Source organism: Toxorhynchites rutilus, chromosome 3, assembly GCF_029784135.1.
Source record: "Toxorhynchites rutilus septentrionalis strain SRP chromosome 3, ASM2978413v1, whole genome shotgun sequence".
NCBI lineage: Eukaryota > Metazoa > Arthropoda > Insecta > Diptera > Culicidae > Toxorhynchites > Toxorhynchites rutilus.
In genome coordinates, this window is record NC_073746.1 from 306,939,377 (window position 1) to 306,957,560 (window position 18,184).

The 18,184-nt window shown below is 39.1% G+C and overlaps 2 protein-coding genes across 3 annotated transcripts in view; both read right to left on the reverse strand.

Annotated features, from left to right (window-relative positions):
• The window catches only part of LOC129780574 (uncharacterized), a 40,549-nt gene that overhangs the window by 10,490 nt on the left and 11,875 nt on the right, over positions 1–18,184 (reverse strand). The gene's annotated exons all lie outside the window — the stretch shown is intronic.
• Positions 7,121–9,091, reverse strand: LOC129780580 (protein fem-1 homolog C-like). Its single transcript, XM_055788998.1, has one exon. It carries the CDS (start codon positions 8,924–8,926, stop codon positions 7,136–7,138), a length of 1,791 nt encoding a protein of 596 aa, XP_055644973.1. The 5' UTR covers positions 8,927–9,091; the 3' UTR covers positions 7,121–7,135.

Sequence of the window (18,184 nt, forward strand, 5' to 3'; positions counted from 1 at the left end):
GCAACGCCCCCCTAGTCTGTACCCCATATCTAGCGTGGTGCGTCTTTCTCGACTCGAGGAATCCAGGATAGAATGGTCGCTAGCCGGCGCAATCATCAGCTCGTGTTATACCCCACGGAAACACAGTTGTCATGAGCGGTACAACCTTTGGCTCTTGTTGAATCATCAGTGGACTGCACAACCTTTGGCCCGTGTATCTGTAAAGAGTGTGTGTATGTATTGCCGCAACTAAGTAAAAGTTTATAGATCGGATAGGATGGATATGAAACAGGGACACAACGAAGGAAACATCATTAAACGTTGACATTGGCGTTTCTCAGGAACAGGTATAGATGAAGCAGAAGATCAAGATCGCGGCTACCTAAGATATCCCGGACGGGGATATCCGATTGTCTGCCTTGTGCTCTCAGTGCTCTGGAGAGCTGAGAGCGAGCAGCATGGAATCGGATACACGACCAGACAACATGCTCGATGTCGTGATAGCCATCGCCACAATCACAAAGATTGTTTGCTGATTGGACATAAGCCGAGATATCACACGAATGAAATCACGACCTACATTCAATCCCTTGAACCATGCACTCGTCGAGACCTTAGGGATAATCGTGTGTAACCAACGACCGAACTCATCACCACTCCACATGCGCTGCCAACTTACGAGCGTATACTGACGAGGAATGTGGAAAAATTCTTTATAAGCAATTTGCCTTTCAAAAAGTGTGCCTTCTAAAGCGCCCACCTTAGCTAGCGAGTCCGCTTTCTCATTCCCCGGAATCGAGCAATGAGAGGGAACCCATGCTAAGGTAATCGTGAATAATTTTTCGACCAAAACACTCAATAGTTGTCTTATTCTTGTTAGGAAATAAGATGAGCGTTTATCAACTTTCATTGAGCGGATTGCCTCTATTGAGCTGAGACTGTCTGAAAAAATAAAATAGTGGTCGATGGGCTATGTTTCAATGATCCCTAATGCGTAATATATCGCACCCAGTTCAGGGACATACACGGAACAAGGATCTTTGAGTTTGAAAGAGGCACTGGAATTTTCATTGAAGATGCCGAAGCCAGTGGACCCGTTTATGAATGAACCGTCAGTAAAGAACATTTTATCAGATCTAACTTTCCCATATTCTGCCGAAAATATCGGCGGAATAGAATCGGAGCGCAGGTGATCTGGGATTCCATGGATTTTTTGTCGCATGGACAGATCAAAAATGACAGAGGAATTGCAGAAGTATGGGAAGCAAACTTGGTTGGAGATGCCTGGTGAAGGGTGCACGTCGTGTGTAAGGTACTCATGGTATAAAGCCATAAAACTTGACTGAGGAGTCAGTTGGAGTAGATCTTCGAAGTTATCAATTACCAATGGATTCATGATCTTGCAACGGATGAGAAATCTGTAGGATAATTCTGTGAACCGAAGAGTAAGCGGGGGTACTCCTGCCAAAACTTCGAGACTCATCGTATGTGTCGAATGCAAACACCCCATGGCTATACGCAAGCAACGATATTGTATTCTCTCCAGCTTGAGAATATGAATCCTGGCAGCTGATCGGAAGCAAAAACTGCCATATTCTAAAACTGATAATATCGTTGTTTTGTACAACTGAATGAGGTCTCCTGGATGGGCACCCCACCATGTTGGGCACACTTGTACGTTCTAAAATCCTTTATTTATGAAGCAATTTTTGTGAAATTTTCAGAAATTGTACAATAAGATGCATTCTAGGTATTATTGGAGAACAATATGTTTTTTAATAATTATAATAACTTTTTTACTTAAAAATTTAACTTAATCACCAAGTTTAATACGTTGGCTGCTGATGTAAATACTTTAATACATAAAATGGAATACAATGGATCAAAGTAGTGACATCTAACGACAGCATGTGAAAACACGGGTTATTTCTTGATCCATCCGTAACATACGGGACACGAAACACGAGAAAACTCGTGAGTGGTCCTTAATATGTTAAGTGTCGCTACCTGAGCCTTCGTATAGAATATGGAAAAAGAGGAATATCGTGTTTTGATAAAACATTTTTTATGGGAAAAACTCCTGAACAATTAATGCAGTGGTTGACGAAATGTTGTTCCACTTCTACTCATTCGAGAACATTAGTTTCTCGGTGACTTAATGAATTTAAAATGGGTCATACAAGCACCGCAGATGCACCTCGCTCTGGAAGGTCAAACGAGCCTACGAATCCAGAAATCGTAAAACAAGTGCATGAATTCGTTTTGAACGATCGTAAAGTGAAGTTACGCGAGTTAGCTGAGGCCGTAGGCATTTTGGATATGAAGAAGCTATCCGCGCGATGCCACGTCTGCTGACCGTCGACCAGAAACAACGGCGCGTTGTTTATTCAACAGCCGGTTTGGCGTCGTTGGAGCGTAATCGAGTGGACTTTGACGTTTTGTGACAATGGATGAAACGTGGATCCATTACCACACTCCGGAGTCCAATAGGCAGTCTGCAGAGTGGCACGGAGGCCTATTTAGAAGACTTAGACGTTTTGTACTACAGAAAGGGAGTCGAAATGTTGGAAACTCGCTATACCATGTGTATTGCTCTCGAAGAAAACTATGTTGAGTGATAAATACAGCTTTGCCCAAAAAACGATTGTTATCATCAAAAATCCCGGGACTTTTCAGCCCATGTAGTCTTTAAATGGAATATTTACTTTTAGCGGCAAAATGCAAACTGCTCATTGCAATTGTATTATATAGGATTAGGTGAACTATGTCATTATGTAGGCTATGTGTTTTTTTGCTCTGAAATTATGGTCTCGGGAAGAAGGGGAATGAACATTCGTGTATCACTTATACGAGGGCAGTCCGATAAGTACTTAGCCTACAAAAAAAAAACAAAATTTGTTTCTCAACATAGTCCCCTTTTAGCTCGATACACTTGACCTAGCGATGATCCAGCTTCTTTTATCCATCTGAAAAATCGGAAATGAATTTTTCTTGAGGTCTGCAAAGAATTACGTACATGTTCTGAAATCCTCTCTCCTACCGTTTTTGCGTAGACAATGTCGCAAAAAATTCACATTCCAGCAAGACATCCAGCAAAAAACTAAGCAATGGATTAAGAATCAAAACTCTCCAGAATAAGGCCGTCTCGCTCTCCAGACTTGAATCATGTTGAAAATCTTTGGGAGATCCTAGTACGCAGAATCTACGCGGGAGGAAAGCAGTATCTACTCAACTGTTGATGAACTGAAGGCTGAAATTTCGGAGACATGGGAAATCATCGAGAATCCGTTCTGCAGAAGTTGGTAAATAGTGCCAACACGAATTTTCCAGGTTATTAATCGAAATGGTAAGGTTACCAATTATCGACATGCAAATTTGTCGATTGTTTTGAATTTTTCATCGATAATACTTATGAATTTCAAAATGACGTTAAATATATTTTCATAGAAAATGGGAAAAAGTCGCAGGGAGCCAAATCAGGTGAATTCGGTGGTTGCTGAATCGAAATCGAAAAACGAAACGATGTTTTTAGCAGAATGTTCACGCGAAAAGATTGATTTGGCAAATTTTGCAAAGTGTACAAAATCGAAGCTCGCACACTAGCAGATGTATTCAACTTTACACTTTAACTTTTAGAAATGAAAAACTATCACACTACAAATTTTATAGAATGTCAATGACAGATGTGCCAACCTACAAAAAAAATGAAATATGAAAACGAGTGACTGAGAGCGCCACACGGTGGTGATTCCGGGAACTTTTCGATGAATATAGTATACCTGGTAAGGGCCTCATTAGAAGAGCGAAACATTCGTTTCTCCCCACTTGAGAGACTACCCGCTATTGTTTCGCCATCAAGCGACAGATTGTCGAAACTAACGTCAAAACATAAAACAGTAAGTATTGAAAAAGAAAGCGAGAATATTATTATTAACCGTTTGAGTGCGGAGCAAATTTTGTAAACGTATGCCAAAAATGCGGATGAGTTTGGGTATATTGAAATTGATACTAAAGAACGTAGATAACTGATTAGGTGACGAAAGTTGTATTAATGAAAAAAAAAAACACAAAAAGCGGGGTTTATTAAATTTATCAACATCAACTTCCTTATTTATATATAATAGCTGACCCGGCAAACTTCGTCCCATCCAAAATGATATGCATGGGAGGAGTGTCGAACTACCATAGAAATGTTTATCGATCCTTAAAACCTCCATATGCCAAACTTGGTTACATTTGCTTGATTAGGTCTCGAGTTATACAGAAATTTGTGTTTCATTTCTATGGCAGCCTCCCCTTAGAAAGGTGGGAGGAGTGTTGAACCACCTTAGAAATGTTTCTTGTCCCCTAAAACCTCCACATTGGCATGCGGTTCCGTTTGCTTGATTAGTTCTTGAATTATGCAGAAATGTAAGCTTCAGTCCCCCCCCCCTCTTCAGAGAGAGGGGAGGAGTGTCTATTCACCATAGAAACGTTTCGTGTCCCCTAAAACCTTCGCATGCCGAATTTGGCTCATTTGCTTGATTAGTTTTCGAATTATTCAGGAATTTGACTTTCATTTGTATGGCAGCTCCCCCTTAGAGAGGGCGTGGAGTGTCTTACCACCGTAAAAACATTTATTGCACCCTGAAACCCTCACCTGCCAAATTTCGTTTCATTTGCTTGATTAATGTTTGAGTAATGCAGAAATTTGTGTTTCATTTGTATGACGACCCCCCCTTAGAGAGGGGGAGGGGTCACGAACTATCATAGGAACCTTTTCATATCGATCGGTTCAGTAGTTTCCGAGTCCATAAGAATCAGACAGACAGACAGACAGAAATCCATTTTTATATGTATAGATTTTTTTTTTTTTAATAATGTGGCAATTGTATTTACACCATTTCATTCACAATTATTGTTTGCTGCACAAAGCGGGAAGCGTTCCCGAAAAACAGGAAGTGGGTTATATCTATGGTATAACCGCAAGGGTGACGTAGGACTACCGTTGATTTAGAGATCATTTGTTTGAAGTTGAATCTAAATCCATTCTGAATAAATGAATAGATGAATATTTGGGGGACTTCGAAAACGAGAGCGTTACGTTGGAGGCACAAGGTTTTATGCATCCAATATAGGATACTGAAAAACCTTGTTCTGAAGAATAGTCTTCAAAAGCTTTCCTGCTAACTGCACTTGATTGACAAATCACAAAACCAAAGGTATTATATGGATATTTTATGGATAGAAAACATTAAAATAAACTCTTTCGCTTGAATGTAATTTTCAATTCAAAGGGGACTGGCAGATTATTTTCCAGCAACGATTAGATATTTCCACATTTTCCTCGATACTGGAAGCCCACCAGTAGTTAATACTAACTCGATAACCACCTGTTAATAGCACTTGATTGAAAAATATTTGGTCAGTGTTACATGGATAGAAAACATTAAAATAAACTCTTTCACATGAATATGTTTTTAAATTCCCAGAGGAACTGGCAGATTATTTTCCAGAAATGATTAGATCTTTCCGGAACTTTCTCGATGCTGAATGGCATCCAAACGGAAAGAATTCCGCGCGTGTATGTGTCGATCCTTCGCCGTCCACCTCCTCCAGCACGTTAGGCAACGATGTTGTCTTGTCGATGTCCTCACGAAAAATTAATGCGTCTCACCACCAGAATATCGCTTAAGTATGTTTTTTGTGTGTGATTGAATCGAGAGAAGGTGTGGTTTACGATGGCAATTTGGAAGGCAAACTAGAGGGCAATGAACTCTCTGAGCTCGAAACTTTCGGCGACTGAGCAGTAATCGATTGCGTGCGCATACAATATTGGATACGGAAATATCCTACTGATGGGGAAGAATAATCTTCAGAAGCTTTCCTGCTAATTACACTTAGTTGAAAAATTACAAAATCAAATGTATTTGTTCGCAGTGTTATTTGGTTAGAAAACATTAAAATAAACTCTTTCACATGAATGTATTTTTAAATTCCCAGAGGAACTGGCAGATTATATTCCAGAAATGATTAGATCTTTCCGGAACTTTCTCGATGCTGAATGGCATCCAAACGGAAAGAATTCCGCGCGTGTATGTGTGTGTGTAGCGATGTCTTCCCGGGGAACCGTTTGTGGCATCTCTCTCCTCCTGATGGATTCCCTTCTGGCCTAAGGTGCACAAACAGGCTCTTGGTGACACCGTTCATCCGCGCTTTCATGATAAACGAAGAGCTTCACCACAACAGCGACAACATGCTCCAATCGCTGTTCAATTAGAACTGAGTGGATTTCCGAGCGGCGCTCGCTTATATACCGTTTGGTGATTTCAATAGCCTGTTTTGAGAACAATTTTAAGGCAATTGAAACAAGTTTTTGGAACAAAAAGTAACAAGTATATAACGCGTAGACATTTTATCTTTCGAATGAAGTGTTTATCACACCATTTCGTTCAGTTGTTTAGGAGCTATTAACGCTCAAAATCTCGGTCTCCGGCGTAACGCTTTCGGTTTCGAAACTTTGATTTTACACCCCGGTATAGAAATGAAAGACGTAGTCCTACGTCAAAACGAAATCCTACGTTAAGAGGTGCCAAGTCAAAAACATTAACATAAAACAGGAAGAGTGCTATCGCGCTCCCCTCCCTTTTAGAATATAACAAGAGGAGCGCTATTGCGCTTTCCGGATTCAAAAGGTTTAATTTGATCGCGAAGCCCCATCAATTACTCAGTACAAAGCCGATCCTGAGAAGTCCGAGTGCGAGAGGTCTTTTGCTACTCTGATTTTCCGAAACAGACGGTAGGAAAGTCACAGCATCATGAAGACTGTTCGTGGTCCCAAATGTCTAATAGTGGATGTTCGTTTATTTACGTAACCATTAACCCTTTCTCTTTCAACATCGAGTCTCATTTGTGACGAAATGACTGTTCCGAAAACGTCAACATTGTGTCTCGCTTGTGGTACGCTTGCGTATCATAGGAAACTGGACGCTCAACGGTGTGATTGAAAATTAAATTAAACAGCTAATATTTGGAAGGAATTCTCATCAACAAATGTAAAGCAGTTTTTGTTTGTTTAATGATTAAGATTACCAATATAAATTCGTTTTATTTTTATAAAAAGAGTATTCACATTATCAATAATGGAACAGATGAAGGCAGCTTTCGGTGTCGGGTATTATTGAGGGTCGTGTTCCTCAACAAAATTCTCCAGCGTGCGTGGTAACTGATCTCGATAATATATTCCACTCTCGATTATCGCATTCGCGCAAATACATTTGAGTGACATTTGTCCACTCAGAGCGATGTCCTTTTTTGCGAGAACCTTCGACGGTCGGACGCCATTTCGATCCGGTAGATCCGGATGGGCTCCGCATTCCAGTAGCAGCTTCACTACATCTAAACTGGGACTGGTTCTGATCATCCAGAATGAGGTCTCAACCGGTCCGAGCCGCTGGATGGACAGGTGCAGCAGCGTTTCCCTGGTTTTCACACACCTAACACCATTTCGGACTAGCTCGCGGATGTATCTTTTGATCAAGTCGTGGTCACGCTCGCATTCGGCCAAGGAACGCAGGCCATAGATCAGATGCATCAGAAAATGGATTATACAGTCGAAGTATCTGGATTGGTTCGGACTGATCGGTTTAGTACGAGCCAGCTGATATGTTGCGATGGCGCTCGATGCCAAAAGCTGGAATACGGCACTGACATATTCGAATCGTGGCGAATAATTTGGATTATCTAGTAAAGACATTATGAAACCGACGATGGTTCGCACAGCATCATAGCTATCAGAATGTAATATCGAATCCTTTTGAATTCTTAGTTGCAGCACCAGTAGTAAAATATCTAGAGACCCCTGACGGTTTTGTAATATTTCTTGGTAGTATTCGGCTAAATTCATCAAATGCGCTAATGTACGCTCGTGGTCCATTCCCAATATCCTCTCGAAAATCAACAAGCTCTGCATATACATTGCATAGGGGTCATCAGCAATTGTTTCCAACTGGGCAACGGTTGTGAACTCAACGAAATCGCCATAGATAGATCGAGATGGAATCATCGGACGCTTTTGAATGAAATTGTCCTTATCCATTCGAATTTGAAGAGCTTCTTTCCAACGAAGAATTGCCTTCGAGTTATCGGTAGAAATGAAGAATATCGAAGCTCCAAGTAGTTCGTTCGCATCAGCCTTCCTTTCTGGCGAATATCGAATCCGGCCCATAAGATAATCCGCTATTTTAGATGATCCTTCGATACATGCTATCTGCAAGGCATCCTCACCGTCACGCGTCTTAGCGAATGGGTCAGCTCTATAATCCAGCAGTGGTTTGAGCGTTTGAAATATTTGATTCTGAATCGCGTGGTGTAGTGCTGTATAGTCGTTGTTGTCACGTGCATCAACATCCACTCCCTTTCTGAGCAAATATTTGCACAGTTGTAATGAACCAATCGAAGCGATGAGACAAGTTTCTCCGTAGTGGTTCGGTTTATTGATGTTTGCCCCTCTCACTACCAAATAATTCACAATTTTGAAATGTTGTGTTCTACATGCAACCAGCACTGGTGTTGAGCCGCACTCGGAGGTTCCATTAAGGTTTGCCCCATTCTTGAGGAGACATGTGATGACCTCAAGTTTTACGGTTTTGCACGCCCAACACAAAGGGGTAAAGAGGCTGCGCTCGTCGTTCTTAGGGTTCCGTAGCCATCCTTTGCTCGTCTGTTCAATGTCCGCATGGCACGTGGTGATGAGATACTCGACGATACAAACGTTTCCACGGATACAGGCGGTGCTTAGCGGGGTGTAACCGTAAACCGTTTGTTCCACCTCTTCCTTGCGGATGTCCGAAGGTAAACCCTCCAATTGCTCGCGAATTTCCTCGGATAGGGGAGATTTGTTGAATCTAGCCTCCTTAAATAACTGTTTTGCTAACGGTGACGGTGCATAGTCTTTGTCTTCACTCATTGTTTTGAACTTGATATTTGTGCACTTTGGAACACTTACAAGCGATTACACTGGGAAATAATAAGACCGCAATTCGATGGATTCTCAGTTATTACTGTGAAACAGTTAAGGATTTGCTCCTGTTAAATATGTCAATTACTCCATCGATCCAGGGTAGTTCAATCTAATGAAACATTCTCCAAACCGCTACCTAGACTCTACAGATTTAATAGATGATATGAATATGAAATTTCGCAGGTCAACGGTTTGGGTTATTCGTAAAGTTTCGTTTTTTTTCACTATAGAACATAGGGTAAACAGGTACAAAGCAATGAGACTAATCATACATATAGGTTGACTAATCGGGTGTTCCTCCATCCGCCCCAAAAAGCAAATCAAATGTATGATAAATAATATTTTCTTTCCTACCGTCTACCTCAAATTGATGGTTCTCGGTCTCCGGCGTAACGCTTTCGGTTTCGAAACTTTGATTTTACACCCCGGTATAGAAATGAAAGACGTAGTCCTACGTCAAAACGAAATCCTACGTTAAGAGGTGCCAAGTCAAAAACATTAACATAAAACAGGAAGAGTGCTATCGCGCTCCCCTCCCTTTTAGAATATAACAAGAGGAGCGCTATTGCGCTTTCCGGATTCAAAAGGTTTAATTTGATCGCGAAGCCCCATCAATTACTCAGTACAAAGCCGATCCTGAGAAGTCCGAGTGCGAGAGGTCTTTTGCTACTCTGATTTTCCGGAAACAGACGGTAGGAAAGTCACAGCATCATGAAGACTGTTCGTGGTCCCAAATGTCTAATAGTGGATGTTCGTTTATTTACGTAACCATTAACCCTTTCTCTTTCAACATCGAGTCTCATTTGTGACGAAATGACTGTTCCGAAAACTTCAACATTGTGTCTCGCTTGTGGTACGCTTGCGTATCATAGGAAACTGGACGCTCAACGGTGTGATTGAAAATTAAATTAAACAGCTAATATTTGGAAGGAATTCTCATCAACAAATGTAAAGCAGTTTTTGTTTGTTTAATGATTAAGATTACCAATATAAATTCGTTTTATTTTTATAAAAAGAGTATTCACATTATCAATAATGGAACAGATGAAGGCAGCTTTCGGTGTCGGGTATTATTGAGGGTCGTGTTCCTCAACAAAATTCTCCAGCGTGCGTGGTAACTGATCTCGATAATATATTCCACTCTCGATTATCGCATTCGCGCAAATACATTTGAGTGACATTTGTCCACTCAGAGCGATGTCCTTTTTTGCGAGAACCTTCGACGGTCGGACGCCATTTCGATCCGGTAGATCCGGATGGGCTCCGCATTCCAGTAGCAGCTTCACTACATCTAAACTGGGACTGGTTCTGATCATCCAGAATGAGGTCTCAACCGGTCCGAGCCGCTGGATGGACAGGTGCAGCAGCGTTTCCCTGGTTTTCACACACCTAACACCATTTCGGACTAGCTCGCGGATGTATCTTTTGATCAAGTCGTGGTCACGCTCGCATTCGGCCAAGGAACGCAGGCCATAGATCAGATGCATCAGAAAATGGATTATACAGTCGAAGTATCTGGATTGGTTCGGACTGATCGTTCGGATGATATGAATATGAAATTTCGCAGGTCAACGGTTTGGGTTATTCGTAAAGTTTCGTTTTTTTTCACTATAGAACATAGGGTAAACAGGTACAAAGCAATGAGACTAATCATACATATAGGTTGACTAATCGGGTGTTCCTCCATCCGCCCCAAAAAGCAAATCAAATGTATGATAAATAATATTTTCTTTCCTACCGTCTACCTCAAATTGATGGTTCATATGAGGTTTCATGTTTATTATGTATTATAACTTCAGGTGCATTATCCTGTTTAAACTGTCTGTCTTCTTCTGTAGGAGAATTGTACCACTGCGACCATTAGTTTGATCTATTGTAGTGCAAGAAAATTAATTTGATTAAAACTGCCTGTCATTTCTCCTACCAGTATTACATACACGATACTTTATCATTGACAACGTTTGGACAAAAACACGTTTTTTTCACATTTGAAAAATTGCCAATTAATTTATCAATTTAGTTTAAAAACAGATTTATCTCCCCAAATGAATATTTAATCATTTTCATTTGTGTTAAATCGTACCGTTTGGATGGTGTTCAAAAACATGTATATTTTGACGTAAGACTACGTCTTTCATTTCTGTACCGGGATGTAAGTTCAGAGTTTCGAAAGAGAGAGAGAGAGAGTGACGCTGGACTGCAAGGTTTTGAACGTTAATACTTCTTTACCGGCTGAATGGAGTGGTATAATAATCACTTCATCCTAAAGATAAAATGTCAACGAGTTATATGATTGTCACTTATTGGTCCAAAAAATCGTTTCAATAGCTTAAAAATTGATTTGAAAGCAAGCTATTAAAGTCATAACAATCTAGCTCATTGATGATGATTGGTGATCGCAATGTGTTCCCGAACACGGACGAGAAACCGTCATAGCCAGGGTTGCAAATAATATTTTCCAAAAAACTGGAAGATCGCTCTTAAAAAAACTGGATCTTGTAAAACCGGTTTATTTTAAGAAAGTCGGCTTTGATTTATCTAAAAAGATTTTTATCCATTTCAATGCTTGAGTAATAGATTTTCCTTTGAATTTTGGTATCAATATCAGAAATGAGGTATCCTTATTTTTTATATTCATATGGAGCACATTGACTCTATGATCTTCTGAACTTTAGAATGATTTGGAGGACCTATCATATCTGATATTTATATAAACTCAATGGTAGATCAATTGGTTTTGACTTCAGAATGTTTTGAAAAATCTAGTACATCTGATATTCATAGAAAAAAATCTGCGTCATCGGTTAGCGTTACAATAAATAACACTCTTTATCTTTTTATATTTAAAGCACAGCAATGTGAGCCTCGCAAGTGCGCTCACAGTGTCGTGAAAATACATTTTCATTTCAAAAGTCTTGTTTTAAGGATTTGAAATATTTGAAAGTACTATCGACACGTTTTGATGTTGGATTACGTTTTCGGGAACATATAGGAAGTGAAAATAACACATCATTTCATGAGGGATATTTTTGATATTTTTTTAAATAAAATTTAATCATAAATGTAATTATCAAATTTCGTATAGTTGATGGTAAATAATGAATAGCGTTGAAAATAGAGCTTCTAACTTCCCATAGATTCGAGTTGTTTCCCTAACACAGACAAAACCGTGTCAGATCTATCCCATGTTGAAAATACTGAATTCGTTCGCAACAAGATGGCTTTTGCTGGAATCCGTCGTTAAACGTAACCTCCAGGTTCAACTACGGCCAAAACCAAATAGTGATTTTGAATCATTTGAAAGACTCGAAGACCAAACATGTGTTTTGTTAAACGTTTCGCTATTGATTATTAAGTCGAACAAACAAACTGAAACGCCCGAATTTACTCAGATTGATTCGGAAACCACAACAATTTATCTTTCTCTCTTGAACAATATATGCCCACAATAATACACAAATCTAAGGAAATTTTAAACAGCATCTAACAGCGACTTCCTGGAATATTCTTGAAATCAGGAAATATCTTCACCAATCAGGGAAAAATGCAATTCCGTCGATTATTATTTTAATTATTGAATTAATTAGAAAGTTTAATGGTACCAAAGAAATATATCTTGCAATTTCATCCGGGATGCGAAAGGATGTTAAACGCACTATTTTTAAAACTTGTGAAGCGTTGATGTATCCTACGACGAAAATCGTATTCTCTCTTGACATTTCCGTCATTGACTCCTATCAAAATTTGGACGTATCAGTAGATACTATACTATTGTGCAATGCGACATGTGTTTCACGTTGGAGGGATAACATAAATAAAAAAGTCGAGCTAATTAATTCAAAATACATAAGAGAAAAACAGATTATCGATAAATTTTCATTCACTTCTTTTAGAAGGCAAGGAAAGCCGGAAAAAAGAGCTTTTGCATCAAATGATACAAAATAATGAAACGGCTACTAGAAGCAGAAGTGAAATTTCTCGAGGTGAAACGAAGGATATTTTGGAAAACGCTTAGAAGGAAGCCCTTTGAAAAAATAGTTTCGTTAAAATCGTAATAGTTTCGTGAAATGCAATAAAAAATCACAAACAATTCATTCATTCTAAGATACTATAACTATAACTACATAACTAGTAGAAATTTAGTTACTAGTCTACAGCTGGTTTATTCTGAAAAATTAATGGCAAATTAGGGATTTTTTTCGGGGTTAGAGTCGACAACCTGTCTAAAGAAGGCAAATATATCTACATCGGTGTTGAAGTTGTAGAAACAGGAGCTACTGAACTGGACGAGGTAGAAAAATGACATTTTAGACTATCTGCGGAATCGTCAAATGTTTCAACGAAGAAGTTCGAAAAAAAATAAATTTGAATGAAAACATACCCGAGATTTTTTTAGATTAAAAACACAGATTTTATTGTGGCAACCCTGAGAGGGATAATATTTATACATTGTAAATTCACGGATAAAAATGAAGCACACATATGAAAAAACTGGATAAAACTGGATAATATTTCAAAAAACTGGAAGATTTCAGGATTTAACTGTTTGACTGGATCGAGAAAAAAAACTGGAAGAATCCAGTTTAAACTGGAACAATGGCAACGCTGGTCATAACGAATACATGCAAGCTGTGATTTCTTTTGCTCGCTTGCATTGGTTTTGGGGAACCATAGCGGACATCAGTTTCTGTTCTGCTTTCGCATGGAATAGACATGAAGATTGCTTGCGTGTAAATGCGTCCGAGCGAAGAAATATTCGCAACCATTTACACACTCGAATTGGTGTTCTCGTGATGCAATCCAATAGCATCAGTTTCTGTTCTGCTTACGCATGGAACTAGTGATCCCCGACTTTTGAAAATAATCGTTCATCAGCTAATCGAATACTTTTCAGCAGTTTGTTATTCGATACGATTAATCGCCCCAAATAATCGATTAATCGATTAATCGTCACAATGAGGGAAATAATTAGTTAGACTAATATTTCACATTTGCTAGAAAGCCACTGGAATCAAAAAAGTGTTCATTCCGCCTGAAAATCAATTATTATATATTACGCACCTCTTAATTCGTAAACGAAGCTCAATTCGCGTTGACGGCATTGAGCTTCGTTTGCGAGTTGAGGGGAGCGTCAAAGATAATGCTTGATTTTCAGGATAAAACTGCAGCGGCCGTACGTTTTTTTCTCTGGACTTGGAACGATTAATCGACGTAAATTATTCGTTCGCTTCGGTTATTGGTGGCGCAGTATTCGTTCGATTAATAATCGATTTCTGTAGGAAGTATTCGATTAATCGATTAATCGAACGATTATCGGGGATCACTACATGGAACAATCATGAAAAATTGCCACATCGCGATAAAATCGAAATAAATTTTATGCAAGGTTATATAGACTTTATTTCGTTTTCAGCATGAAATGGCGCCCTAAGTTTCTATTCTGCGCATGGAGTGATCATGAAAAATCTCGTGTTATTCTCACGAAAACAAAAATGAATCACGTGTCAAACATCTTCTTACAAGGCCACTCAAATTTCATCGGTTCGTTCCGGGACCACCAACAAGTTCGAAAGAGTTGAATTTCATGTTAATAACAATTCCATACTAAAAAGAGAAAAACTCTCAGCAATCTTTCAAAATATTGCAGATGCAATTTCAAACAAATGATTACCGAGCCAACGGTAGTCCTACGTCTATCTTGCGGTTATATCACAGATACAACCCACTTCTCATTTTTCATGAATCTTCCGAGTTGAAAAATTTTCCGACATTCCTGGTCATGTAGTGAAGGCCTATTTTTTTAAAGAGACATAGAACACGAACTTGGATTTTTATAACGTAGCTAATGCTGTCTTAAGTTCTTTTATTGAAAAATTTTCAACACTACCAACGTATTCAATATCATATCCTACATGATAGACGATATGATTAGACAACAAACTTTCTAATAAACTCTTCTTCTTCTTCTTTTTGGCTTTAAGAGGGTTTAAACTTTTCAGTTCATTCGCCTCTAGCTCTAATAAAGTCTCCATCAACATTTACCTTTTAAACCCGGCTCTTGTCGAAAATGTGAAGATAATAGAGTGTCACCATCTTCCAAGTCATCTTCTCTCCTTTGATTCTGACAAGTGCTGGCAAATATAGAAATTGTCTGTCACGAAAAAAACCCTGTAAGAACGAATGAAGAAACCACATCATAGAGTAGAGATGAGCAAACCAGTTCACCTTGATGAACCGCACAGTCGCTAACTGGTCACCTAAGTGAAGCAGCTCTTTTGAACCGTTCTTCCGCTCTTCCGTTCGGCGGTATCAATACCGGCATTAAGAGCAACTTTAAATGTTAGCTGAAACCCAAAATACATAGGAAGTTTCACAGCTATTCATTTCTGACATTGATATCGTCAGATTAGATAGGATATTTTCTTCAAAACCTTTTCGTTATATTCACCCGTTCAGTCCAACGCAATTTTCTTTTCACATGTATTCAGCTGTTCCACTGCACTTCATTCTTTCTCAAACGGTACGTTCGCAATCAGTTCGTATGGCGAACTACCGCTCTTTAAAAAGGAACGACCGTTCGTCCAATCTTTTTGAACAACTAGTTCTTCTGTACCGTTCGTGAACAGTTTCCTATCTCTACCATGGATGTTAGCGCCCGAATGGTATGCAAACATGTTGTTTGTTGCTTTTCCTCCACAGCGCAAGCAGCGAGTAAAATCTAAAAAAAACTTACCTGCTTTATTCGCTAAATTGTTTACTTCTTTTGCTATCTTCACTGTTGGCGTTTCATTCAAAAAAAAAAAAGCTGAATTAATTTCCTATTAATTCATTCATGTAGTATGACATATATGACGTAATCCGAATAAATCGTCCCAGAAAACAACTGCAACAGAAACAGAACCGTTCAGGAAAAAAACATGAAAATTAATTATAAATAAAACAAAAAAGAAATATTTTGACACGGGAAAAACATCATGGGTATGGATGCCTCACAGGACAAAAATACAATTTCTATTATATATAATATTTTTCGTTTTTCGAAATTTATTCTGAGGTCAATGTCAATGAGCGATGTCTTCGTTTAACGAGAATAAGGAATCGAGGTGGCCGAAGCGGCCAAGATGACGCGATCCGAGTCGACCGCTGTCGGAAGTGGCGGTCTGTCGCACGCAAACCTGTGTTCCACTGATTGTCTGGTTAGTTTGAAACAAAGGATACGATCCTTTAGCAAGGTATGACCGAGGTTAAGCGAGCGTCGGACGACATACGTTTGCCTGGTGCATTGCACCACAATATTTGTAGCCTACCACGCATTTCCTGAGCGGTTGTTTCTGTTGCAGTTGTTCTCTGGGGCGATTTATCCCCGGAACCCATTTATTGCAATAACAATTTTGTGAAATATTGATTTAAAATTTCTTAATTTTTCGTTACATTTGTCGTAGAGTGACCCCTCTATATAGAAATCAAAGAGGTAGTCCTACGTGAAAAAAAAATCGAACCAATGATTCCGCCGATCCATGGAGTGCATCAAACAGTGTCTTTTTCAGAATGCAACGACATTTCGACAATGGCGACAATTGATTCTGTTCACCCAAATGCGACAATTTTGCCTATTGATATATCCATTTAACTAAAAATGAGCTCAATTACTTGTCAAAGTTTATAGGGTCATATTTCACCTTAAAATAAAACTTTTTTTTTTCTATATAACTAAGACTCATAATTCAGTAATAACACAATCTAACATGATATCATATCTTTTCAGAAAGAGAGAGCATAAGGTTGAGGTCGCGACTGGCTAACATGTCTCTAACCGGTGAGTCAGATTGCTTTCCTAGTGCCCTGAGTGATTCCTATAGATAAGCCCTGGCAAAATGATTTTTTTACAGGGGCAGACCTCGATGTCATGATATCAAACCATCATCACAAACGCAAATATTACTATCAACGATCCCAATGCGATGCAGATGTGTATTTAACAAGTTATCATTAGAAATAAGGCGAGATATCACGCGAAAGAAGTCTTGACCTACATTCAATTTCTTGAACCATGCGTTTGTCGATACCTTAGGAATAATTATATGCAACCAGCGACCCATGTTATCTTCGCTTCAATTGTGTTGCCAATTGGAGAGTGTGTGCCGACGAGGAGTACAAAAAATCGATGGGTTATATCTATGATATAACCACAAGGTTGACGTGGCACTACCTTAGCTTAGTAATATATTTTTTTGTATTGAATAAATTTCTGATTGAATGTAGCAATTTCCAAATTCAATTGAATTCAATATATTTGCTTTGTGAGTAAAAAGATTGAACAAATGCCATGACCTTCCATGCATTGTGATAGATTATGTTCTTCGTTACAAGTATATTTAATGACTCTTTTTTTACGTTTGGTATTATGCCTAGGACTTACTAAATATGTGAACGGAAGAGTTATCATACGATTATTGTATTTTACATTTCCCTCTGAAGATTGCATCTCACAAGTTTACGCACTTCTCGAACCACGAATTTGCATGATTTGATGAGCTTCAGGCACTCAGTTTCGATATTGACATGTACGTCGAACGCATATTGTTTAATCAATAGGCGTTATCGCAGTAAATGGTTATCAACATTTTTCCTAATCATCAAACGGTATTCGTCGGAATTCAGTGAGCAGAAGGCATATCCTTCAATGCAATCATGAATAACCGAGCCAAAGCGTTGTGTTCGTACCCGCTTTTGTAATCCGTGTAAGGAAAACACTTTCCGGAGTGCAAAACAAAACATGCGGAGCAGAAGTACCTCCGGCTTGCATGAATCAACAACTTCAACTTCTGCCCTTTATACTATGGAGGCTTTAAACTTGAAAGTTCATTCGCCTCTAGTGTCTGCACGATTTTACCACGTTCCTAAGTTTAGAAGATCGTGTCCGGGAAAAATGTTCCAGCCTGCACAAAGACAAGTGAGTACAAAAGTATTCACAGTTGGCCTCAAGGAACCTTAGTTTTGAAGTCCGTGTTGGAGAACACATCTCGGTGAGAACAAAAGTTCCCCCACTTTCAGGTGTTTGCAATGCCGATTTCCTCAAGGCTGCTTGGTTTAGAAGTCTGTGTTGGGGAAACCGTAAATCGGGCCAATCGTAATGAAGCAGTTATGGCGTTTAGATTACGCTTAATATTTTACAGTTATTCAATTGTTTATTTAATGAAAAAT

What these genes read in the sequence shown, in the direction of transcription:
- LOC129780580 (XM_055788998.1), bottom strand. Translation starts at nt 8,926, where the DNA reads ATGAGTGAAGACAAAGACTATGCACCGTCACCGTTAGCAAAACAGTTA.